The 25799-nt window shown below is 43.0% G+C and overlaps 1 protein-coding gene across 1 annotated transcript in view; it reads right to left on the bottom strand.

The window, feature by feature from the left end:
* LOC124716810 (insulin receptor-related protein-like) overlaps positions 1-21271 on the bottom strand; it is a 162128-nt gene extending 140857 nt beyond the window's left edge. Inside the window, exons 1-2 of the mRNA XM_047243360.1 lie at positions 20993-21271; positions 588-886 (exon numbers count right to left, since the gene is read on the bottom strand). Of these exons, the coding sequence (XP_047099316.1) occupies positions 588-886; positions 20993-21271 (578 nt within the window). The remainder of the gene's footprint in view (positions 1-587; positions 887-20992) is intronic.
* Between the last annotated feature and the right edge of the window lie 4528 nt (positions 21272-25799).

The raw sequence follows: 25799 nt of genomic DNA, 5'->3' as shown, positions 1-25799 counted from the left end.
CTCCTCCGTCAACCCGATCTGCTACGGATCCCACACTGATGAGCAACGAGTGTTTTGTAAGCCACCTCCTTTGTTGATGGACTACATTTTCTAAGGACTCTCCCAATGAATCTCAACCTGGCACCGCTTTACCAACAATTAATTTTATATTACATTCCACTTCAAATTGTTCCATACGGATACTCCCAGATATTTTACAGAAACAACTGCTACCAGTGTTTGTTCCGCTATCATACAATAAAGGATCCATCTTTCTATGTATTCGCAATAACGGACTACTATAGAGCAGCATGGCTCAACATGTCTGCAGGGGACTTCCGACGACTTGTTGAGTCCATGCCACGTTGAGTTGCTGCACTACTCTGGTGAAAAGGTGGTCCGACACGATGTTAGGAGGTGTGGCATGAGTCACCTCAGGGTATACGACATGACGTACTCACCCGCAACATGTCTGCAGGGGACTTCCGACGACTTGTTGAGTCCATGCCACGTTGAGTTGCTGCACTACTCTGGTGAAAAGGTGGTCCGACACGATGTTAGGAGGTGTGGCATGAGTCACCTCAGGGTATACGACATGACGTACTCACCCGCACTCCGGGGCGTCTATGTAGATCTCCTTGGAGGCGACGATGGACTCCCAGTCAACGGTGTGGGCGTAGCAGAGCTGGGGCACCTTGCCGATGCGCACGGCGCCCCGCAGCACGCTGGTCAGCGAGGCGAGCGCCACCTCCTTGAGGTCCTCCAACTGGTAGATCATGAGCGAGTAGCGGATGTAGCCGTGGTCGACCCAGAGCACCTGGCCGCGGATCACCGCCAGGTTGGGGAACAGCGCGCCCAACGACTGCAGGCCCTTCACGCGGTGCACCAGCAGGTAGCTGGTGATCTCCTGCGGCACAGCAGCACAGCATCACGACACCATCTGCCTCGGTAGTCCGGGTACACGGTGGTCCAGGACCCCAATGCTAAAATATGAGGGGTTGTACATCATTTGCAATAAGATCAAGAGCGGAGTTGGTTGGCTGGTTGTTTTGGGGAAGGAGACCAGACAGCGAGGATATCGGTCTCATCGGATTAGGGAAGGACGGGGAAGGAAGTCGGACGCGCCCTTTGAAAGGAACCATCCCGACATTTGCCTGGAACGACTTAGGGAAATCACGGAAAACCTAAATCAGGATGGCCGGACGCGGGATTGAACCGTCGTTCTCTCGAATGCGAGACCAGTATCTAACCACTGCGAGACCTCGCTCGGTAAGAGCGAAGTGCTTGGGTTAAAAAGACTGTGACACAGGGATGTAGTGTTCCCCCCTACTGTTAAATGTACATTAGGATCTCTCCCATGGTATTGCAGCTGGAATGTTACAATTTCACGACGAAATGGTTTGAAGTTTGGAATATCAGTAAAGTTGGGAAGGCAGGAGACGAGGTACTGGCAGAAGTAAAACTGTGAGGACGGGGCGTGAGTCGTGCTTGGGTACCTCAGTTGGTAGAGCACTTGCTCGCGAAAAACAAAGGTCCCGAGTTCGAATCTCGGTCCGACACACAGTTTTAATCTGCCAGGAAGTTTCATATGAGGGCACACTCCGCTGCAGAGTGAAAATCTCATTCTGGAAACATCCCCCAGGATGTGGCTAAGCCAGGTCTCTGCAGTATCGTTTCTTTCAGGAGTGCTAGTTATGCAAGGTTCGCAGGAGGGCTGTAAAGTTTGGAAAGTAGGAGACCAAGTACTGGCAGAAGTAAATCTGTGAGGTATGAGCACACACTCCGCTCCGGAGTGAAAATATCATTTTGGAAACATCCCCAAGGCCATGGCTAAGCAATGTCTCCGCTATAGCCGGCCGGAGTGGCCGAGCGGTTCTAGGCGCTACAGTCTGGAACCGTGCGACCGCTACGGTCGCAGGTTCGAATCCTGCCCCTGGCATGGATGTGTGTGATGTCCTTAGGTTAGCTAGGTTTAAGTAGTTCTAAGTTCTAGGGGACTGATGACTTCAGAAGTTAAGTCCCATAGTTCTCAGAGCCATTTGAACCAGCCATCTCTGCAGTATCCTTTCTTTCAGGAGTGCTAGTTCTGCAAGGTTCGCAGGAGAACTTCTGTAAAGTTTGGAAAGTAGGAGACGAGGTACTGGCAGAAGAAAAGCTGTGAGGACGGGGCGTGGTCCGTGCTTGGGTAGCTCAGTTGGTAGAGCACTTGCCTGCAAAAGGCAAAAGTCTCGAGTTCGAGTCTCAGTCCGGCACACAGTTTTAATCTGCCAGGAAGTTTCATATCAGTGCACACTCCGCTGCAGAGTGAAAATCCCATTCCAGTGTGATGTTTGCACTGCGCAAAGTATTTTGTACAGAGAGAAGCCTCAACTACGAGATAAACATGGTGCACATGTTACTGCCGCCAGCTTGTGGAGGACAGCGAAGTGTAGTGCGATATCTGTGGGCCAGAGGGCATAAACTGAGTGAAAGATGCGTGGCGTGTATGGGGACGACTGTGTGGCCTGTAACAAAGCTCCAGGTGATGTGCTTTCTTTCCAGAGGGCAGTGTGAACCTTAGTGATATGGGGTGTTCTCGACCATTTGGAATCTTCCAGAATGTTCTGGAATTTTCTCGAGTACTCTCGAAATTTCTAGCGGGTGATACATCCTGGCCTTTGTATCTTCAAAAGCATGCCCTTCGGGTACGACCGGGAACTTTTTCTTGTATAGGGGAGACAGGGCTACCACACCATGTAACTCCATTGATCGTACCGGGAATGTTTTCTGAGTTTTAGCGGGAAGCACACTGTACACTTACTTTTGTAAAGATTTGGGAGGACATAAGCTGTATATATGAAAGTAGTATCTGTTCCCGAAAGAACAGATACCATTGATGACCGTGCAGCTTCTCTAGAATGAAATGATAATTAAATCGACACCCTAGCTGCAAACAGGCATTGATATACATCATTGGGGACATGTTGAAAATGTGTGCCCCGGCCGGGACTCGAACCCGTGACAATTATCATAGATAAGATATATATTTTTTATACACCCAGTGTATAAATCTATATAAATGTGTATACAGAACATGTACAGGTGACAGCGTTGTTACCAAACATTTAGAAAACTACTTGACCGAGTTACACCATAAGCTCCAAGATAGACCGTTTCGCATTCAGCGTGCTATCACATTCCATCACTTCTCATTACCCCGTTACGCCAATACGATTCCATATGCATTCCTTAAGAGTGGATAACTAGCTGAAGGTCCTGCACGGTTTGCATCCCCCAAGGAGTTCGCCATAGATCTTGACGATGTGAACCTTTATGGTCACTGTGGTGCGCTTAATTCGGTGTTCATGGTGCAAGATAATGATTTGATTTGAACAGTTCTCGAATGTCGGTGATATCAATTTTTGAAGTGTAATACTTATATTTCACAGAAGATTGACCTCTGCACCTCCTGGTCACTCATTTTCTGTCCCACTCCTGATACACATTACCAACTAACATTTTTCCCGGTATACCTGTTAAAATAACAGTTCCAAATGAGGCTTACTAAAGACGGAACTTGCCATTTCGCACATGAGTAATTCCTTGTGAGTCATATTCAGCCGCAAAGAGAGTACTTTTTAACGTAGTAGTCTGTTTTAACATTTGCATTGTGTTAATTCTCATATAAAGTTTCTGGCACCCTAAAGGCTTCGCTAGTATGAAAAAATCAGGGACTACTTGTAAAACTACTTGTAAAACAGACGTCATTTTCGCAGCACTTCACCCCACATTCAGCTTGATGGGCCTGTTGATGTGGTTCCCTTCCGTCTGAAGCGCACTGCATTTTGGCACGGCCGTTTATCATACGCATTTGGCTTTCACTGACAGAGCAATATCTGCGATTATATTGTAGTCACTACAGATATATGACATTACTCGTTATTTTGATAACTGCAGACCGAATAGCAGTTTCTTTTAATGAAGACATATTTCAGACAATACATACAATAACAAATTGTCTATTGGCTTCTGTCTCGGGTTCTTCGGCCGACGTTCATCTAATGATTTTACTGACGTTTCGCCAGCACGAGTGGCTGGCCTTGTCAAAGCTTCAGCCTCCATGAACTGGAGCCGAGCTCGCGGCCGCAGACTATGTTCCTGGCGCGCCAACGTCGAGGGCTTCTTCGCCATCATTTACGGTGCGGTTCTCCTCTTGATACCTGCGACGTTCGTTCGCTGGAGTGCGGGAAGCCAGGATCCTCTTTCTTGTTGAAACGGTTCGCTTGTTTTTGTATTTCTACAGCTTCTCTGAACAATCGCGTGTGACAGTGCTTCTCTACAGCCAGAACTTCCGTGTCGGCGAATTTTATTACCTGTTCGGTCTCATTCAGTGCGTGCTCTGCCACGGCCGATTTCTCCACCTGCCCCAACCTGCAATGTCGCTTATGCTCTTTGATCCTGGTGTTGATCGATCGTCTATTCCGACATAAACTTTTCCGCATGTGCATGGTATACGGTATATTCCCGACATTGCAAGTGGGTCCCTTTTTTCCTTTGCCGATCTAAGACACTCTTTGATCTACCTTGTCGGTTTGAAAAGCGTCTTTACGCCATGTTTGCGCCATATACGACCGATTCTGTTCGTCACTCAGGGAATGTATGATAGAAAGGCCGTACCCGACATTTCTTTTTCTGACTCCTTACTCCGCCCAGTGTTTGGCTCTGTTACACTTCTGATATAATTTGTGGAGTACCCATTGCTTCTCAGAACACTTTTCAGGTGTTGCATTTCGCGTCTGAGATGCTGCGGCTCACATATTCGTCCTGTTCGCGTTACGAGCGTATGAATCATGCCTCTTTTCTGGCTCGGGTGGTGGTTTGATAGTTTGTGCAGGTATCGGTCCGTGTGTGTCGGTTTTCGACACACTCTGTGTCCCAGGTTTTCGCCATCCCTTGTGACCAGCACATCTAGAAATGGCAGTTTTTTGTCCTTTTCTACTTCCATGGTAAATTTTATGTTGGTGTTGAGTCTGTTCGTCTTAGGAAGTCACCGAGCTGTTCTTCACCATGACTCGACACAACGAAAATATCATCGACGTACCTGTACCACACCTTAGGTTTGCAAGTCGCCGAGTCCAGTACCTGTGCTTCGAATTGTTCCATGAAGAAGTTGGCCACCACTGGACTGAGAGGACTACCCATGGCGCCGCCTTCCAGCTGTTCGTAGAAGTCGCCAATCCATGTTCATACAATGCTGTCCGCGTTTTATGTTCCATTTTACTTGTGCTCATGCAAGGTGCTTTCCCCTTCCTGTTAGCAGAAGCACGAACCGGATTTCCTCTGCACATACCGGCCAGTCCTATTAATTTGCGAGTGGGCTCAAAAGCCCACTTCGCCTACTTGATTTGAAACATTATGTCGTGCCCATGGAAGAACGCTTGAAAAACTGTTTATCAATTCATAATTATCAAACGAAGAAAATGTGCCATGTCCTCATAAAGTTCACGGGGTAACGACGGGTGATGCTAGAAAATAAAAACACGTGAATCACATCTGACGAATCAGTTTATCAGTCTGATGGAAAAAATCATTACGACTGCTACCGAAGAGAAGGGCCGTCATAATAATTCCCCTGCTATTTATTTACGAAGTTTGAGTTATAGTCGGTGAGCCTGGATATTATTCGTAACTGTGCTTTAGATAAAAAACCATTGAGCATGCTCCCCTGCCAATCTGTGAGGTAGAAGTAGACTTCGGCGCGTCTTGGAAAGGCGAACTTCTCAACTGCTAGCTAGTTCACCCCATCGGCTGACTGAAAGTAATCACCCTATCGTTTGTCTAATGGAGTACTGGTAACTACATTTGGCTCACACGTGACTGTTGATTTACTCCCTGATGTGCTTCAGAAGTGTCCTCCCAAATTCACTTGATATTTAGTTGTCATTTCCGATAAATAATCTGGAAGGTTCTCACTTGAGATGTAACATTGGACTGTTCAATTTATTATTTTATCGCAGGAAGAGAATTTCACAAAGAAAGTATAACTAATCTCATACACTGACAGAAAAAAAATCGCAACGCCAAAAGGTAATTAATGTGTGTTGTTGTGGTCTTTAGTCCAGAGACTGGTTTGATGCAGCTCTCCGTGTTACTCTATCCTGTGCAAGCCTCTTCATCTCGAAGTACCTACTGCAGCCTACATCCATCTGAATCTGTTAAGTGTATTCATACCTTGGTCTCCCTCTACGATTTTTACCCTCCACGCTAGCCTCCAGTACTAAATTGATGATTCCTTGATGTCTCAAAACGTGTTCTACCAATCGATCCCATCTTCCAGTCACGTTGTGCCACAAATTCCTCTTCTCCCCAATTCTATTCAGTACCTCCTCATCAGTTACGTGATCTACCCATCTAATCTTCAGCATTCTTCTGTAGCACCACATTTCGAAAGCTTCTATTCTCTTCTTGTCCAAACTAGTTATCGTCCATGTTTCACTTCCATACATGGCTACGCTCCATACAAATACTTTCAGAAACGACTTCCTGACACTTATATCAATACTCGATACTAACAAATTTCTCTTCTTCAGAAACGCTTTCCTTGCCATTGCCAGTCTACATTTTATATCCTCTCTACTTTGACCATCATCAGTTATTTTGCTACCCAAATAGCAAAACTCATCTACTACTTTAAGTGTCTCATTTCCTAATCTAATTCCCTCAGCATCACCCGATTTACTTAGACTGCATTCCATTATCCTCGTTTTGCTTTTGTTGATGTTCATCTTATATTCTCCTTTCAAGACACAGTCCATTTCGTTCAACTGCTCTTGCAGGTTCTTTGCTGTTTCTGACAGAATTACAATATCATCGGCAAATCTCACAGTTTTAATTTCTTCTCCGTAGATTTAATTCCTACCCCACATTTTTATTTTCTTTCCTTTACTGCTTGCCCAATATACAGATTCAATAACATCGGGGATAGGCTACAACCCTGTCTCACTCCCTTCCGAACCACTGCTTCCTTTTCATGTCCCTCGACTCTTATAACTGCCAACTCGTTCCTATACAGATTGTAAATAGCCATTCGTTCCCTGTATTTGACCCTTGACACCTTCAGAGTCTGATGGAGAATATTCCAGTCAACATTGTCAAAAGCTTTATCTAAGTCTACAAATGCTAGAAACGTAGGTTTGTCTTTCCTTAATCTTTCTTCTAAGATAAGTCGTAGGGTCAGTATTGCCTCACGTGTTCCACCATTTCTACGGTATCCTAACTGATCTTCCCCAAGGCCGACTTCTACCAGTTTTTCCATTCGTCTGTAAGGAATTCGTGTTAGTATTTTGCTGCCATGGCTTATTAAACTGATAGTTCGGTAATTTTCGCACCTGTCAACATCTGCTTTCTTTGGGATTTGAATTATTACATTCTTCTTGAACTCTGAGGGTATTTATCCTGTCTCACCAGATAGTAGAGATTCGTCAGGGCTGGTTCTGCCAAAGCTATCAGTAGTTCTAATGGAATGTTGTGTACTACTGGGGTCTTGTTTCGACTCAGGTCTTTCAGTGCTCTGTCAAACTCGTCACGCAGTATCATATTTTCCATCTCATCTTCATCTACGTCCTCTTCCATTTCCGTAATATTGTACTTAAGAACAGTGTAGACGATCTATGTATTCCTACCTTCCTGCTTTCCCTTCTTTGCTTAGAACTGGTTTTCTATCTGAGCTCTTGATATTCATACAAGTTATTCTCTTTTCTCCAAAGGTCTCTTCAATTTTCCTGTAGGCAGTGTCTGTCTTACCTCTAGTGACATATGCCTCTACATCCTTACATTTGTCCTGTAGTTATCCCTGCTTAACCGTTTTGCACTTCCTGTCGATCTCATTTTTGAGACGTTTGTATTCCTTTTCGCCTGCTTCATTTACTGCATGTTTATTTTTTCTCTTTTCATCGATTAAATTCAGTATCTCCACTGTTACCCAAGGATTTCTACTAGTCCTCGTCTTTTTACCTACTTGATCGTCTGCTGCCTTCGCTATTTCATCTCTCAAAGCTACCCATTCTTATTTTACTGCATTTCTTTCCGCCGTTCTTATCAATCGTCTTTCAATGCTCTCTCTGAAATTCTCTACCACCTCTGGTTCTTTTAGTGTATCCTAGTCCCATCTCCGTAAATTATTATTTTTTTGTAGATTCTTCAGCTTTAGTCTACAGTTCATAACAAATAAATTTTGGTCAGAGTCCACATCTACCCCTGGAAATGTCTTACAATTTAAAACCTGGTTCCATAAATCTCTAGCTTACCATTATACAATCCATCTGAAATCTTCCAGTGTTTTCAGGCCTCTTCCACGTATACAACCTTCTTTCATTATTCTTAAACCAAGTGTTAGCTATGATTAAGTTGTGCTCTGCGCAAAATTCTGCCAGCTGGCTTCTATGTTTTCTTACTATGTAAGTAGGCTGTTTATGTTTTCTTATTGGTAACGCCATGTAGCGCTCTATATGAAAAATCACTGGCTGTGCTGTGTGCAGTCTGTGGGTAGTTTGCATTGTTGTCTGCCATTGTAGTGTTGGGCAGCGGCAACTGGATGTGAACAGCGCGTAGCGTTGCGCAGTTGGAGGTGAGCCGCCAGCAGTGGTAGATGTGGGGAGAGAGATGGCGGAGTTTTGTAATTTGTCATGAACAGCTATATATATTATGACTATTAAGGTAAATACATTATTTGTTCTCTATCAAAATCTTTCATTTGCTAACTATACATATCAGTAGTTAGTGCCTTCGGTAGTTTGAATCTGTTATTTAGCTGGCAGTAGTGGTGCTCGCTGTATTGCTGTAGCTAGAGTAACGAAGATTTTTGTGAGGTAAGTGATTTGTGAAAGGTATAGTTTAATGTTAGTCAGGGCCCATTCTTTTGTGCTTTTCTGTGTTATCGTGTGAAATATTGTGACAATAATGGCGTGTGAAAAATGTAACACTAGGCTCCAAAGTAAACTGAGAAATGACAGCGAAGACGAAAGCAGTGTGTTAGCGCCACCATGTAATGAATTAACTAATGTTCAAAGTAGTAATTTGGTAATTGTGCATAGGGAAATGGAGCGGGCGGCAAACAATGGCGTAGGCAGTGAAACAATTAGTGAACAGGGAAGCATTATCGATCGATCGCTCGGCAACAGCTCGCCTCAGGAATCCGAAATGACAGGACACAATTTTGCAAATACTGTAGATTCAGGTTTTGGGTCCTCACCGTTTTCGCAAACAAGTCAAGACACATTTTCTGCTTGTCAAAATGTAAATGTTGCCAGTGCAACTTCACTGCCGAAAAGCACTGTGGAACAGGTTTCAGACACCAGTGCATTGTTATTACAGTTAATGCAACAAATGGGACAAAGGCTACAAAAGTTAGACACAACGCTTGAACAAAATCAGGAACAAATGGGACAAAATCTTCAAAAGTTAGACACAATGGAACAAAATCTTCAAAAGTTAGACACAATGGAACAAAATCAGAGACAAACACAGCAAAAGCTTCAAAAGTTAGACACAATGGAACAACACCAGAGACAAACACAGCAACAGTTAGACGCAATGGAACAAAATCTTCACACCACACTTGAACAAACACGTGAAGATTTAACTACTGAGTTACATAACATCGAATCGAATCGAAATGTCAAAAAGTCTGTAATGACGTAAAAACACAAATTTGTGAGCATTTCCAACCTATTTTTTCGCGTCATGAAAATGCATTACAGAATCACGAAGCAGCCATAAAAAACTGCAAACTATTGTTCATGAAAATCACAACACCTTGCAAGCTAAAACTGACTCAGTTGCATCTACCGATTCGGTTACGCAACTTGCAAAAACTCAAGAAAACTTAAAGGACACAGTATATACGATTTCAACACAAATGGACACTCTGAAACTTGGTTCAGAAAAACACACGTATACCGCATGATAATTGCATTCAAGTTCAAACTCTGAGTACTATGAAGAGTAAAGGATTGCACCACACTTCACATGTAAAACCGCTTACTGAGAGATAATCTGTTTTTTAACTTAGTCTTTGCCATAAAATTTTTCACTACACGCTACTAGTACAATTTGTCACACTGAGAAACTGTTAACATGCAACAATGTTTCAAGTTAAATATCCAGTCAAGAATCAAGAGAACTTATTTAAACAGAAATTACGAATGCATTATTATTGTGAACAGGCGACACAGTGTTATTGTGTGTGTACATTCTTGCTTGTTAGTTGCACGATTACGTAACGACTATAACACTCACTTACTTAGAACATTTACCAGTACTGCTAATAAGATTTTCATGCAACATTTTGGTTTATTTGAAAATACATTCTGGATTTAAAGTACTTTCTGTGAGATACCAGATGACACAGTGGTTAGTTTATGTGACAGCTACACAATTTTATCACGACGCTACTAATGTGTGACACAATTTACATTGTTGCTTTTGCAGTGCATCTGTTTTATATCTGCACAGTTTTTCTGTATTATTCTGGAAAGTAAAACATGTTTTAGTAGTAACTTTTGTGGTATAGCTACAATGAGACAGCCTTTTCCGTAGCACAACAATACGTCACAGCACAGTACTTTCTTCATCACGGCAATAAGCGTAATAACTAAGATATCTATACGCAAAGCATTTCACTTTTGTTTATCATGAGGTAAGTACATTGACTTCAGCAGAACTTTGCTTACAGAGGACGATAACTACGACAGTTCCACAGAATTATCTTACAGCAAGACGCACATTTAGCGCTACAGGACACGCATTTGAGTGGTTAATTTTGTACTTAAAACATTTATTTTTTAAAGATATTTGAAGTACAATGATACAAAGGTTTTCCGTGATACATTTCATTCCGTTGCTGTAATCTGTAACACCTGAGGGTATAATTACATTAATCCTCAGGGAGGTGCACGCTTACTTTGTGTACCATGTGTGTGGCAAGCATAAAGGAGCCCAAGCTAATATGGTATTTGCTTATACAACTTTACACATCGGTACCATATTTCTCTAACACAGAATTACACAGCTATCTGATTATTTGACAGAGAATCAAACATTCTTTTTACTACATCAGTGACAGATGTTTACGCAATTACACAGTTGGATAACTTCACACTTATGAAACTGTATTTTGTCTGTACTTTGTAAACTGTTCATATTTTTTGGAACCATTGTGATACTACGAGAGCTTTGAATGATGTATTTGGTATGGGATCATGATTTTTAAAGTGCGTTTGAGGCAGATAACACTTTTGACATGAGCAGAGAATTTTTTTAGGTTTTGAAATTATTGCAGAAAGCTACGACGTTTTAGAGATTTGACTGAGGTGTTATGATGTTATTATTACGATGACTATGTGTGTTATGCTGTTGCGGTATGTTTATTATCAGTAAGCTGATGCTATATGAGTTATTTGATTATGCTACATATCTGTAATGATGAAATATTGAAGAAGTGTTGACGAATAAGGTAAGGAATAATGAGTAGTGGTTAGGGACTCTGGTTTGTGAAAAAGGTTGTTGGAAACCAAGAATCGTACTTTAAGAGTTATGAAATGTGTGTATATGCGTGAATGTATCACAATGCTAGCGAAATTTTTTTGGACCCTGTTATATTTACAGGATTTTGTTTCTACACATTTGTAACGCAAATTTTCGACCTGTGAAATTTTTATATGAGACTGTCACTGTAGCGAAAACTGGTGTCGTAAATATTTCGGTAAGAAAGGTAAGTGACCGTGACGTAATTCGTTGTGAGCGGCCAGGTGTGCCAGCCGCCTTGAGAAAAAGCCATTAGGTGGTAGAAAAAAAAAAGGGAGGCCATTATTCTCGCTATTGACATTCCTTTGTAGAAAGCACCGCAAATACGACACGCTCATTACTTGGAAAGATACTTACATCTGCACACCTGATTATGACAAGCGTCTTTCTCGAGAATTGAGAGAATTTTTACTGCCTTATGAAAAGCCATATGGCTAATGAATGATGTTTCATGCCGTCCTTTGTACATATTTGCTCATTTTCTTTAATATCTAGTTTCTAGCTGCACTGCAGCATTGGTTAAAATAAAATTTAATATATGTACTAATATAGTTATTTTATGCCTACAGATCCAGTCAATAAGAAATTTATGATCTACTTCCAAGAAAACGAGGGCACATAAATAGACATTTCCCTTCACAGGAATTGCATAAATAATTTCTTTACGATTTGGTAACTTATCTGCTAGTGTAAGTTCTCGTGATGCATCACTCTAGTGTTAAGATGTGACATAGGTATTAGACATGGCCATTTTTAGTGTAATATTTTTTTTGCTTGAGCTATGTCATGTTTAGATATATGTTTTTTTTATTTGCTGCTGCTGTTTGCCAGGCATAATGTTACTGAATTTGACTTTGTATTACGCTGTTAAGCCAGTTTACTACGCATTTATTTTTCTTGTTTGCTGCACAGTGCCTTATATTAGTGGTAATATTGCAATTGCTTTGCCAGTTTGAATTTTTTGTCATTGATTTTTATATTAATTGTTTTATGCTGCTGCATTGCCTCGTCCCATAATTTAGCATCTGAGCTCAGCAGATTTAAGTTAGCTTAAGAGGGGGTAGACTATATAAGAAACTAACTATGATGAATTGGAAGAAATGCATTGTGAAGCTATAAGAAAATGGTTTGGCCAAAAAAAAAAAAAGAATTTTGAAAGAGGATATGAACCAAAAAAGTAGGATTTAGGGCCCACGGGTTTAGGTAGGATTTTCTTGGAAATAAATGATGTGGTAAGATAATGGTAAATAAATAATGAGGTAAGAAATGTGTGAACATAAATACAGAAAGGATGCTTGGATAGAATTTTTTTTTGTGGAAAGAAATGTTGAAATAAGAGGAAAGATACATCGATTGAAGTTTTGGGGTGGACTGCAGCACCAAATGTCACACTAAAAACAAACCCTGTCCTGTATTTTTGTGTTATTACACTATGTGAATTTATGTTTTTCCTGTCTTAATGTGTTTAGCTAATAAGAGTTATGTTGTAGAATTTTTCTGATAATATGTTATTTTCTTTGTAAAGATGTTTAGACATTATTTATTGTGTTTTGTTTTAATGCTCATGTGTGAAGTTGATGTTTCGAAGGTTATTTTGATCTTTTATGTATGTACTCATGTCATAATTCCTGTAACACTGACGTATATGTTAGTTCGATTCTTTTGTGAAGCCTGTACTACAAATGTTATCTGTATTGTTATGTTTTTAATGATATATTTTGTACCTTTGTTATTATATTCTTATGTTATAAAATTGTAATTGACACCGGTTCATCAAATTAAGTAACTTGTAAGTTCCATTTCACTGCAAACGTTTCTGTTGATCATAGTATATGGAGAATATGTGAGAAGTAGGGACTGTTAGTGTTTGCACGTGTGTTACTACTTCAGCAAGGGACTGGTTAACAGCATTGCTGGTTCTAAGGTCAACTCCAAAAACTTCGTGAGTGCACAAGTGGTGGTTTATGGACTTGCTATATTGTCCGCAAGGCACTTCGATGGTGATTGTGCACCTGCACAGTCGCAACGGATGGCTGCTGGCCACCTCTACAAGGACTACAGTGGGTCTGCATCTTTGATGACCCACCAATACCATTATTTCTACAAGGACTACAGTGAGTCTACACCTTTGCTGACTCACCAGTACCATTATTTCTACAAGGACTGCAGTGGGTCTGCACCTCAATACCATACTCTCTACTAGGACTACAGTGGGTCTGCTCTGTGATGACCTACCTACCAATATTCTTCAAAACTTCGAATGACTCTGCTGTGGGTTTGCTCTGTTGTGACCCATTACTTGTCTGCATGTCGAGAGTCAGCACTGTCTTTCCGTTGGAAGGACAACACTACTTCTTCAAGACTGCATGGAAATCCACTACTACCGTGTGCATTTTCTTTTACTGCTCAGACTTTGAGAAAAACACTGCTATTTTACTGTGATGAACGATTAGGACTGTCTTTATGGACTGTGAGAAAGTTTAGCTTTTGACCAACATTGTATCAATAAGTGTGTGCATTTGATATCTTTGTTATTGTAATTAGGAAAAATTTTATCAAATCATTATTGGCCACTGCCCAAGACAATTTGTAAAATTTTTTGGTGGGGAGCATGGGGGCTATGTAAGTAGGCTGTTTATGTTTTCTTACTATGTAAGTAGGCTGTTTATGTTTTCTTATTGGTAACGCCATGTAGCGCTCTATATGAAAAATCACTGGCTGTGCTGTGTGCAGTCTGTGGGTAGTTTGCATTGTTGTCTGCCACTGTAGTGTTGGGCAGCAGCAGCTGGATGTGAACAGCGCATAGCGTTGCGCAGTTGGTGGTGAGCCGCCAGCAGTGGTGGATGTGGGGAGAGATGGCGGAGTTTTGTAATTTGTCATGAACTGCTATATATATTATGACTATTAAGGTAAATACATTATTTGTTCTCTATCAAAATCTTTCATTTGCTAACTATACATATCAGTAGTTAGTGCCTTCGGTAGTTTGAATCTGTTATTTAGCTGGCAGTAGTGGTGCTCGCTGTATTGCTGTAGCTAGAGTAACGAAGATTTTTGTGAGGTATGTGATTTGTGAAAGGTATAGTTTAATGTCAATCAGGGCCCATTCCTTTGTAGGGATTATTGAAAGTCAGATTGCGTTGCGCTAACAAAATATTGTGTGTCAGTTTAAGCACAGTCCTGAATAATTTTTCTAAGGGGACGTTTCAATTTCTTACCCCCAATCCATATTAACCTACTACTTTTCCTTCTCTTCATTTTTCTACTGTCGATTCCAGTCACCCATGACTATTAAATTTTCGTCTCCCCTCACTATCCGAATGGTTTCTTTTATCTCATCATGCATTTCTTCAATCTCTTCGTAATCTGCGGAGATAGTTGGCATATCCACTTGTACTACTGTCGTAGGCGTGGACTTCGTATCTACCTTGGTTCAATGGCTCTGAGCACTATGGGACTTAATATCGGAGGTCATCAGTCCCCTAGAACTTAGAACTACTTAAACCTAACTAACCTAAAGACACCACACACATCCATGCCCGAAGCAGGATTCGAGTCTGCGACGGTAGCGGTCGTGCTGTTGTGGACTGAGGTACCTAGAACTGCTCGGCCACCGCGGCCGGCGTATCTACCATGGCTACAATAATGTGTTCACTGCGGTGTTCGTAGAAGCTTACTCGTGCTCCTATTTTTTATTCATTATTAAATCTACTCCTGCGTTACCCCTATTTGGTTTTGTATTTATAACTCTGTATTCAACTGACCAGAAGTCTTGTTGCTCCTGCCACCGAACTTCACTAATTCCCACTATATCCAGCTCTAACCTATCCATTTCCCTTTTTAAATTTTCTAACTTTCCTGCCCGATTAAGGAATCTGACATTCCACAGTCCCATCCGTAGAACACCAGTTTTGTTTCTCCTGATAACGACGTCCACTTGAGTAGTTCCCGCTCGGAGATCCGAATGGGGGACTATTTTACCTCCGGAATATTTTACCCAAGAGGACGCCATCATCATTTAATCATTCAGTAAAGCTGCATGCCCTCGAGAAAAATTACGGCTGTAGTTTCCCCTTGCTTTCAGCCGTTGGCAGTACCAGAACAGCAAGGCCATTTTGGTTAGTGTTACAAGGCCAGATCAGTCAATCATCCAGACTGTTGACCCTGCAACTACTGAAAAGGCTGCTGCCCCTCTTCAGGAACGACACGTTTGTCTGGCCTCTCAACAGATACCCCTCTGTTTTTGTTGCACCTACGGTACAGCTATCTGTACCGCTGAGCCACGCAGGCCTCCCCACCAACGGCAAGGTCCATGGTTTATGGGGGGCGGAGGCAAGTAATTAATTTAGACATATTTAACTGATTAACATTGCAAGGTCACTGGTTAATTTAAGCGCGAGATAAACCATTGCAAACATGCAATGCCGGTACATTAATAATTGGTGTAATCGGCAAAACGTTGAATGTAACACGCAAACGTTCATAGGTTGCGTTGTACAGTTTCCTGATGTCAGTTTCTGAGATGCAGTTCCGTGCCTGTTACAACTGGTCGGTCAATACAGAGACGGTTAATGCTGTTTGTGGATGATTCTGGAGTTGCTGTCCCATATGTGCCCGATTGGATACAGAACTGGTGATCGAGAAGTCCAAAGCAACATGTCGACACTCTGTAGAGCATGTTGTGTTACAACAGTGGTATATGAGCGAGCGTTATCCTGTTGGAAAACGCCCCCTGGAATGCTGTTCATGAATGGCTGCACAGCAATATCAGTCACCAGGCTGACGTACAATTGTGCCCTTGGATTGCATAAGATAACCATGAGAGCGCTCCTGCTGCCAAACAACGCGCACCTGAGAGCACAGCTGTGTAAGCTCAGTGTGTTTAGCACACAGACAGTCTGGTTGCCGGCCCGAAACTGGCTTCCTTGGAAACAACAAATGGCCGTCACTGGCACCGAGGCCCGTTGAAAGGACGAAGATTTGCAACGACAGACGAGATGAAGGGAAATTCGAAGACAGCGCTTCGCACAATCCAGAAAGAGGCGTAGCAAACCTGCTTCCGGAAGTGTGAACGGCACTGGGAGTGGTGTATCAACTGCAGAGGAGAGTGTTTCGAAGGTGACCACACTCTAGAAGAAAAAGGTAAAAGTAGAAAAATTTTTTGAACAGACCTGGTACCTTTGATCTCAGAATAATAATTCATAAACTCAAAATATATATACAGGGTGGTCCATTGATCGTGACCGGGCCAAATATCTCACGAAATAAGGGTCAAACGAAAAAACTACAAAGAACGAAACTCGTCTAGCTTGAAAGGAGATACCAGATGGCGCTATGTTTGGCCCGCTAGATGGCGCTGCCATAGGTCAAACGGATATCAACTGCGTTTTTTAAAATGGGAACCCCCATTTTTTATTACATATTCGTGTAGTACGTAAAGAAATATGAGTGTTTCAGTTGGACCACTTTTTTCGCTTTGTGACAGATGGCGCCGTAATAGTCACAAACCTATAAGTACGTGGTATCACGTAACATTCCGCCAGTGCAGACGGTATTTGCTTCGTGATACATTACCCGTGTTAAAATGGACCGTTTAACAATTGCGGAGAAGGTCGATATCGTGTTGATGTATGGATATTGTGATCAAAATGCCCAATGGGCGTGTGCTATGTATGCTGCTCGGTATGATGATGCCTAAGTAGGTGTTTTAGCTGCTGTCGCGGCTAATACGCAGACAAATTGCGCGAGAATCGGAAATTGAGAATGCTACATCAACATCGATTGCACCCGTACCATATTTCTATGCACCACGAATTGTGCCACTAGGCACAAGAGAAATTACGGGACGATGACAGATTTTTTGTACGCGTTCTATTTAGCGACGAAGCGTCATTCACCAACACCGGTAACGTAAACCGGCATAATATGCACTATTGAGCAACGGAAAATCCACGATGGGTGCGACAAGGGGAACATCAGCGACCTTGGCGGGTTAGTGTATGGAGCGGCATTATGGGGGGAAGGATGCTTGGCCCCCATTTTATCGATGGCAGTCTAAATGGTGCAATGTATGCTGATTTTCTACGTAATGTTCTACCGATGTTACTACAAAATGTTTCACTGCATGACAGAAGGGCGATGTAGTGCCAACATGATGGATGTATGGCACATAGCTCGCGTGCGGTTGAAGCGGTATTGAATAGCATATTTCATGACAGGTGGATTGGTCGTCGAAGCACTATACCCTGGCCCGCACGTTCACCGGATCTGACGTCCTCGGATTTCTTTCTGTGGGGAACGTTGAAGGATATTTGCCATTGTGATCCACCGACAACGCCTGACAACATGCGTCAGCCCATTGTCAATGCATGTGCGAACATTACGGAAGGCGAACTAATCGTATGTCGAGAGGAATGTATTGCCAAATGCATGGAGGATGACGGACATCGTTTTGAGCATTTATTGCATTACTGTGGTATTTACAGGTAATCACGCTGTAACAGCATGCGTTGTCAGAAATGATAAGTTCACAAAGGTACATGTATCACATTGGAACAAACGAAACAAAATGTTCAAACGTACCTACGTTCTGTATTTTAATTTAAAAAACGTACCTGTTACCAACTGTTCGTCTAAAATTGTGAGCCATATGTTTGTGACTATTACAGGGCCATCTATCACAAAGCGAAAAAAGTGGTCCAACTAAAACATTCATATTTCTTTACGTTCTACACGAATATGTAATAAAAATGGGGGTTCCTATTTAAAAAAAAAACGCATTTGATATTCGTCAGACCTGTGGCAGTGCCATCTAGTGGGCCAACCATAGCGCCATCTGGTTTCCCCCTTCAAGCTAGACGAGTTTCGTTCTTTGGAATTTTTTCGTTTGATGCCCGGTCACTATCAATATATATATATATATATATATATATATATATATATATATATATATATATATATATATATAATAGCCCTATATATACATAGGGCTATTACAAATGATTGAAGCGATTTCATAAATTCACTGTAGCTCCATTCATTGACATATGGTCACGACACACTACAGATACATAGAAAAACTCATAAAGTTTTGTTCGGCTGAAGCCGCACATCAGGTTTCTGCCGCCAGAGCGCTCGAGAGCGCAGTGAGACAAAATGGCGACAGGAGCCGAGAAAGCGTATGTCGTGCTTGAAATGCACTCACATCAGTCAGTCATAACAGTGCAACGACACTTCAGGACGAAGTTCAACAAAGATCCACCAATGCTAACTCCATTCAGCGATGGTATGCGCAGTTTAAAGCTTCTGGATGCCTCAGTAAGGGGAAATCAACGGGTCGGCCTGCAGTGAGCGAAGAAACGGTTGAACGCGTGCGGGCAAGTTTCACGCGTAGCCCGCGGAAGTCGACGAATAAAACAAGCAGGGAGCTAAACGTACCACACCCGACGGTTTGGAAAATCTTACGGATAAGGCTCAAGCAGAAGCCTTACCGTTTACAGTTTCTACAAGCCCTGACACCCGATCACAAAGTCAAACGCTCTGAATTTTCGGCGCGGTTGCAACAGCTCATAGAAGAGGATGCGTTCAGTGCGAAACTTGTTTTCAGTGATGAAGCAACATTTTTTCTTAATGGTGAAGTGAACAGACACAATGTGCGAATCTGGGCGGTAGAGAATCCTCACGCATTCGTGCAGCAAATTCGCAATTCACCAAAAGTTAACGTGTTTTGTGCAATCTCACGATTTAAAGTTTACGGCCCCTTTTTCTTCTGCGAAAAAAACGTTACAGGGCACGTGTATCTGGACATGCTGGAAAATTGGCTCATGCCACAACTGGAGACCGACAGCGCCGACTTCATCTTTCAACAGGATGGTGCTCCACCGCACTTCCATCATGATGTTCGGCATTTCTTAAACAGGAGATTGGAAAACCGATGGATCGGTTGTGGGGGAGATCATGATCAGCAATTCATGTCATGGCCTCCACGCTCTCCCGACTTAACCCCATGCGATTGCTTTCTGTGGGGTTATGTGAAAGATTCAGTGTTTAAACCTCCTCTACCAAGGAACGTACCAGAACTGCGAGCTCGCATCAACGATGCTTTCGAACTCATTGACGGGGACATGCTGCGCCGAGTGTGGGAGGAACTTGATTATCGGCTTGATGTCTGCCGAATTAGTAAAGGAGCACATATCGAATATTTGTGAATGCCTAAAAAACTTTTTGAGTTTTTGTATGTGTGTGCAAAGCATTGTGAAAATATCTCAAATAATAAAGTTATTGTAGAGCTGTGAAATCGCTTCAATAATTTGTAATATATATGAAGTGCAGTTTCCGTTATTACGTGTGGGAAGAGAAGCTTGTAATAATGGAAAGTATTTATTCTTGATCTGCCAATAATTGCTTCGAAAAATATGTTCTCACTTTCCAGTAATAAAATCACTCAGGTCATAAGAAAGCACACCCACCCTGCCTGGATCTCCGCCCCCCCCCCCCCCTACCTTTTACAAATCCCTTCAAATCCTCGAAGGCCATGCTCTCTGCCTCCCCTGTCGCATCCGTCTTCCCTCCCCCATGCGGATCCTGTACGATCTTATTCCCACTCCTCCTACTTTTCCTCAAACGGATACAGATCCTCTACACCTCCCATAAACTAGATCCTCCTCACCCACTTGTCTCTCCCATCCTCTCCCACCCCCGTCTGCTGCCGCGCCTGTATTTCCACGTCCCACCTGCTCTCCATCTCTCCACTCTCCATACCCTCTCCCAAGGTAGCTTCCACCTGCTCCCCCTCCCTAATGATGCCCTCCTCCCCTCCATCTACCCCTTCTATCAACTTTGGTCCTCCTCCATTTCCTGTGTTTTTTCCTCAGGGCACCCTCTCTCTCTTCTCCCTTCCTCCCCCCTCCTCCCCCCAGGCTTCCCCTACCCCCTATACATTTTTTCCTCCCCTCACCTCCCCTGCAACTGGCATCTCCACTCTCCCCTCTCCCTCCTCCCCTACCTTTTACCCCTTTTGGCAGGTCCCCAGACTCGCACACGTCCCGTGAACATTAGCGCGCCGGAGATCATCGCCGTCGGTTTTGTGTGTGTGATGTCGTGTTTGCGCCTTAGTGTTTTCGCCGCCCACGATCCTTCGTTCTCGTGTGTCGTCTAAATCATCAGTGTTCGTGTACAGTGCTGACAGTTTCCTTGTTTTTCTCCGCGTGGTTTTTAAATTACTATATCTAATGTTTTTTTTAAACAGCGTTATGTTACTTTTGTGCCTTCATTGATTTTTCTCTTATTGTACTGCCTGTGGCTGAAGAGCGGAGTAAAGTTGCCGCAGCCAGCCCACCTTATGTAAGGTATAAAATGATAATAAAAAAAAGCACAGGTAGAGACTAGTTTAAGTGGGGTACAGCCCAGCGTCGTCGCGTAAACTAGTCTTGGGGCAAATAGCCGCTCTCACCCTGAGCTCGGGGAAGCTGACGTTGAGGAAGCTGGTCTCGTTGGTGTTGTCCATGAGCACGACGTGTAGGAAGCCCTCGATGACGCGGCAGCCCTGCAGCTTGCGCTTGAGTTCGGTGACGTTGTTGCGCGCGTCCACGCTGCCGCAGATGCCCGTGTGGTTGGTCAGCGGCGCGGGCAGCGTCGGCGCCGGCGTCGGGGGCAGCGTCGGGGGCGGTGGGGGCGGAGGCTCCGGGGTGGCGCCCGCCCGCAGCAGCACCACCACCCCCACCACAAGCATCGCCCAACTCGTCTCACGCACTAGGCACGCACTCCAGTCCCTCCCCATAGTCGCACTTCTAGCTGGGCGAGGAATCAGCGACTCGTAAAGAACTTACCCTAGCCGTCGGGAGATGACTACTTCCCTTACGTGTGTGGTTAGGACCGTCCCAAATGAAAGTTGTAGCTATACGTGAGTTTGATCTATCGAGAGTGTTTCTTTTTTTTCTTTCGGGTGGGAAGTGACAAGAGACAATTTATATGTATACAACTAGGTCTGGCGAGACTTCAGAGGTTAGCTTGTAATGCTTAAGTCCAACAAGGGCCCTGAAAATACCTGTCACTCTGATCCCCTGATGGTATCCTTGACGAAACACCTATGTTGGCCCACTTTTAGAAAACAGGTTAGTTTTTTTCACAAGTTAGAATAGCTACTGTCAAAGCCTGGAATCGCCTGGAATTTTTTGTCTTATGATGGAACATCTCTGCAAGAAAAACGGAAATACATGCTGCCGTACCGTCTAGAAAGAGACAGTTGTAATTTTAATATGGGCAACCTGTTTTCGCTAATCGTGATAACTCTCGAGTGTTTTCTTATGATCGCTCATCCGTCAGCGGGACACTAGAATTGTCTCTCGCTTTGAACTACAGCTAGTGCCCTTGAGGAAACGACAATGGTTGCCAATTTACGTACAACAATGTAACGCTTCACAAGCATGGATTACTATTGCAAATGCCTAGATTTTCTGCCTTACGACAGAAGAGGCCATAAGCGATCTAGAAATGTACTCTCTACGCCAGTTTGACACGTGTCTTTTCAAGTTTTTACAAAATTGATAATCTATCACCAATACTTAGAGTTCTTTTTCTTTGTCCTGGCCCAGGTACATATATGTGTAGCCCCTAACTACCGATAGTATTCTTTCCTCAGATTTCACGTTTTTTTTGTTACATTTCAGTATTAACACACCCATAGAATATGGTGTATTTCACACGCCTTAGCTATTGTCAGTGCCTGAATTTCGTCCTCACGATGACACACGCCTAAAAAAAATAAAAAATAAAAAAATATACACTCTTCGATTTTGAAACAAAGAAAGTACTTCCCAGTCCTAAAGTCTCCTTCATGAAACGTCGGTGTTAAACATGTTTCGATTACTAGCGTTACAGTATAGCGTGTCTGAATTACACAGTCACTGAATAATTAATTCTACGCCATCTACTTTACGACAACGAAACACTACTTCCAATGGTTTCCTACACCAGAATCACACGCATATTTTAAATGAAAGCAGATCGAAATTTTATGGCACAGTGAAATTTAGTTAAGGCAACAATACAGTGTACTTTAGCTAATTTTCGTCGGTCAGCTTCACAGCCACCTACCTATAGCAATGGAAGCTATTCTGCTACTTAAAATTTCAATCCGACCTTTTCAAACACTACCACCCGCACTGAATAGCACCTTGGCTGAGCTCAAGACGGTAGGCGGGTACTGATCTCGCTGAATCTCCTCGCCGGAGATCTTTCCCAAGCAGCTACGCACAAAAACAAAATGCAGATGGGGAGCATTAATGACGTGGCTAATTGGCCGGGAATCTTTCACTCTTAGAACCATTAATATTCAGTACGCACGGGCACTGTTACAGTCTTCCAACACACGCTACACTACTCGCCAACAGCTGTCAATGATCAGCTATTACTCCAGTTAGGAAATCTTTAGTTTAAGGAATAAGTATTTTAAGCTTGGAAGGTACGTTTCGTTTTCTGAGGTCGACTGACTAGAAAGGAAGTGGTGTCTGTTATCTGCTTAGCTATCTGTCTGTTTCAAGAGATTTTTTTCCCCTGTAATGTCCCTTTCAGATGAAGCGAGGCAGTGTCAAAAAAGTCATATGAGTAACTATGAAATCACAGACTCGGTAGCAGTAGAACTGTGGTGTCGCTAATCACACAGCGTAAGCCGAGAGGGCCTTGTGAGTCACAGCCGCCTGGATCCCACATAACACACAAGATACACCAGTACCCTAGGGACGACGGGTAAATCGTACTCCGGGGCACAGTGTTCGGTGTTAACACGTTCTCGCTGCGTGAAGACGTGTTTCCTTCCTCTGTGGCGATGACTTCATCACATCGCGTTGATCATCTCGGTCTGCAAAGAAAACAAATTCACCTTAGAATAACAGTGAGATAACAGCACAATTCAAATGGCTCTGAGCACTATGGGACTTTACATCTGAGGTCATCAGTCCCCTAGAACTTAGAACTACTTAAACCTAACTAACCTAAGGACATCACACACATCCATGCCCGAGGCAGGATTCGAACCTGCGGCCGTAGCAGTCGCGCGGTTCCGGACTGAGCGCCTGAACCGCTAGAACACCGCGGCCGGCCAGCACAATTCGTTTTTACCAAAGATACTGGCAGATAAGATGAACACAAAAAAAATAAAATAAAAATAAAAAGAAAACTAGACAAGGGTATGGAATGTAGTCAAATTAAATCATGTCAGACTGAGAGAATTAGCATGGGAAACGAGACACTTAAAGTAGTAAGTAACGTTTGCTATTTCAGCTGAAAAATTACTGATCATGGTATAAATAGAGACGATATAAAATGTAGACTGGCAAATGGCAAGGAAAACATTTTTGGAGAAGAGACATTTGTTAAGAAGGAAAATAGACATAAGTGATAGCAAATCTTTTCTCAGGGTATTTGGACGGAGAGTATCCATGTTTGGAAGTGATAACTGGACGATTAACAGTTTAAACAAGGAGAGAATGGAAGCTGTAAATAATCAGTTGCCACAATTAAAGTTCCAACCCTCGTATAAGATGGACATCAGCAAAAGCAAAAAGAGGATAATGTAATGTAAACTAAATCAGGTGATGCTGAGGGAATTATATTAGGAAATGAGACACTTAAACTAGTAGATCACTTTTGCTATTTGTGGAGCAAAATAACTGATGATGGTCGAAGTAGGGAAGATATAAAATGTAGACTGGCAGTGGCAAGGAAAGCGTTTCTGAGGAAGAGAGATTTGTTAAAATTTAGTATAGATTAAAATGTTAGGAGCCTTTTCTGAAAGGATTTGATGGCGTGCAGCCTTGAATGGAAGTGAAACATGGACGATAAATAGTTAAGAATAGAATAGAGGCTTTAGAAATGTGCTGCTACAGAAGAATGCTGAAGATTAGATGGGTAGATGACATAACTAACGAGGAGGTACTGAATAGAACTGGGGATACAAGAAATTTCTGGCACCAAAAGAAGCACCGACCGAATCGCTCTTTAATGTCCAACAGTATCGACCGGCAACCGTGTCATCCTTGAGCCGTCGGCACACGGACCGTACTGTCGAACGTTAACGTTGAGCGTGCCAAGTTCAACGTGCTGCTGAACGCTCAGGAAAAAAAATGGTTCAAATGGCTATGAGCACTATGGGACTTAACTTCTGAGGTCATCAGCCACCTAGAACTTAGAACTACTTAAACTTAACTAACCGAAGGACATCACACACATTCATGCCTGAGGCAGGATTCGAACCTGCGACCGTAGCGGTCGCGCGGTTCCAGACTGTAGCGCCTAGAGCCGCTCGGCCAACCCGGCCGACCAACGCTCAGGAACGATGCGACTTGTGCATACGGTACGTGGGCCCCAACATGGTATACGCGATCGCAACGCACTCCAGCGGCAGTTGAGGGATGTTTCTAGTTCGTAAATCACATTATTTACTCAACGGGCGCTCGTAAAATTCCCATGTTAGGTCTATTAAAACGCGCATTTCCTCCATCGTCCACGAAAAGGAAATTACCATGTCCAATCAATAAGGACACATCATTCCTACATTTCATTAAAACCCCAAGGTCAGTCTTACTTGATCAGTGTTCCTACCCAGTAGCAGAAACTTTGCAACATGTGAATTACGAAGCGTAAGAGAAAAAGAAACAAAATATATTTATACAAGCAGTGCAAGCTGTCCGGTAGATTAAGCCAATCGAACGCAGTGACCCCACAAAAAAGGTGAACTTATATTTACATAACATCAAATATTATACTGTATACTTATATTATACTGATAATGAAGTATCAGAACCCAATAAAAACGCGAATGTTAGGAAAAAAAAATATGGAAGTGGCAAGACGCGAACCATCACCGCAACAATCTACGCTGTATTAGACAGTGACGGCAGTCATTACGCTACACCAATAAACGGCCCAAGTTATGTAATAATAGTATCTTACGTCTGGGAGAAAAGCTTAATCGTAGATATGTTACTAATTGAAATTTAATTATGTTATATCCTAGCCAGTAATGCCACCCGAGCCCGCTGCCAAAAGGTTGGCAGCATCAGCGTCCGGACGCCGTCCGCATAAGCAGCGCCAGCGAGACAGCAAATCGCCGCAAGTCTGCGCGCGCCACCGCTGGCTTCTGGCTTCTTAAGCGCTGGAGTCGCGAGCGCTAGGACAGTTCTGTATTCGCCGCTCAGTTGTATACTCGCCACCGAATTGTGTACTTGCTAGTCAGTTGTGTGTTCATCGCAGCAGAGTTG

Source organism: Schistocerca piceifrons, chromosome 9, assembly GCF_021461385.2.
Source record: "Schistocerca piceifrons isolate TAMUIC-IGC-003096 chromosome 9, iqSchPice1.1, whole genome shotgun sequence".
NCBI classification, from domain to species: domain Eukaryota; kingdom Metazoa; phylum Arthropoda; class Insecta; order Orthoptera; family Acrididae; genus Schistocerca; species Schistocerca piceifrons.
This window is presented reverse-complemented; position numbering and strand designations above follow the sequence as displayed.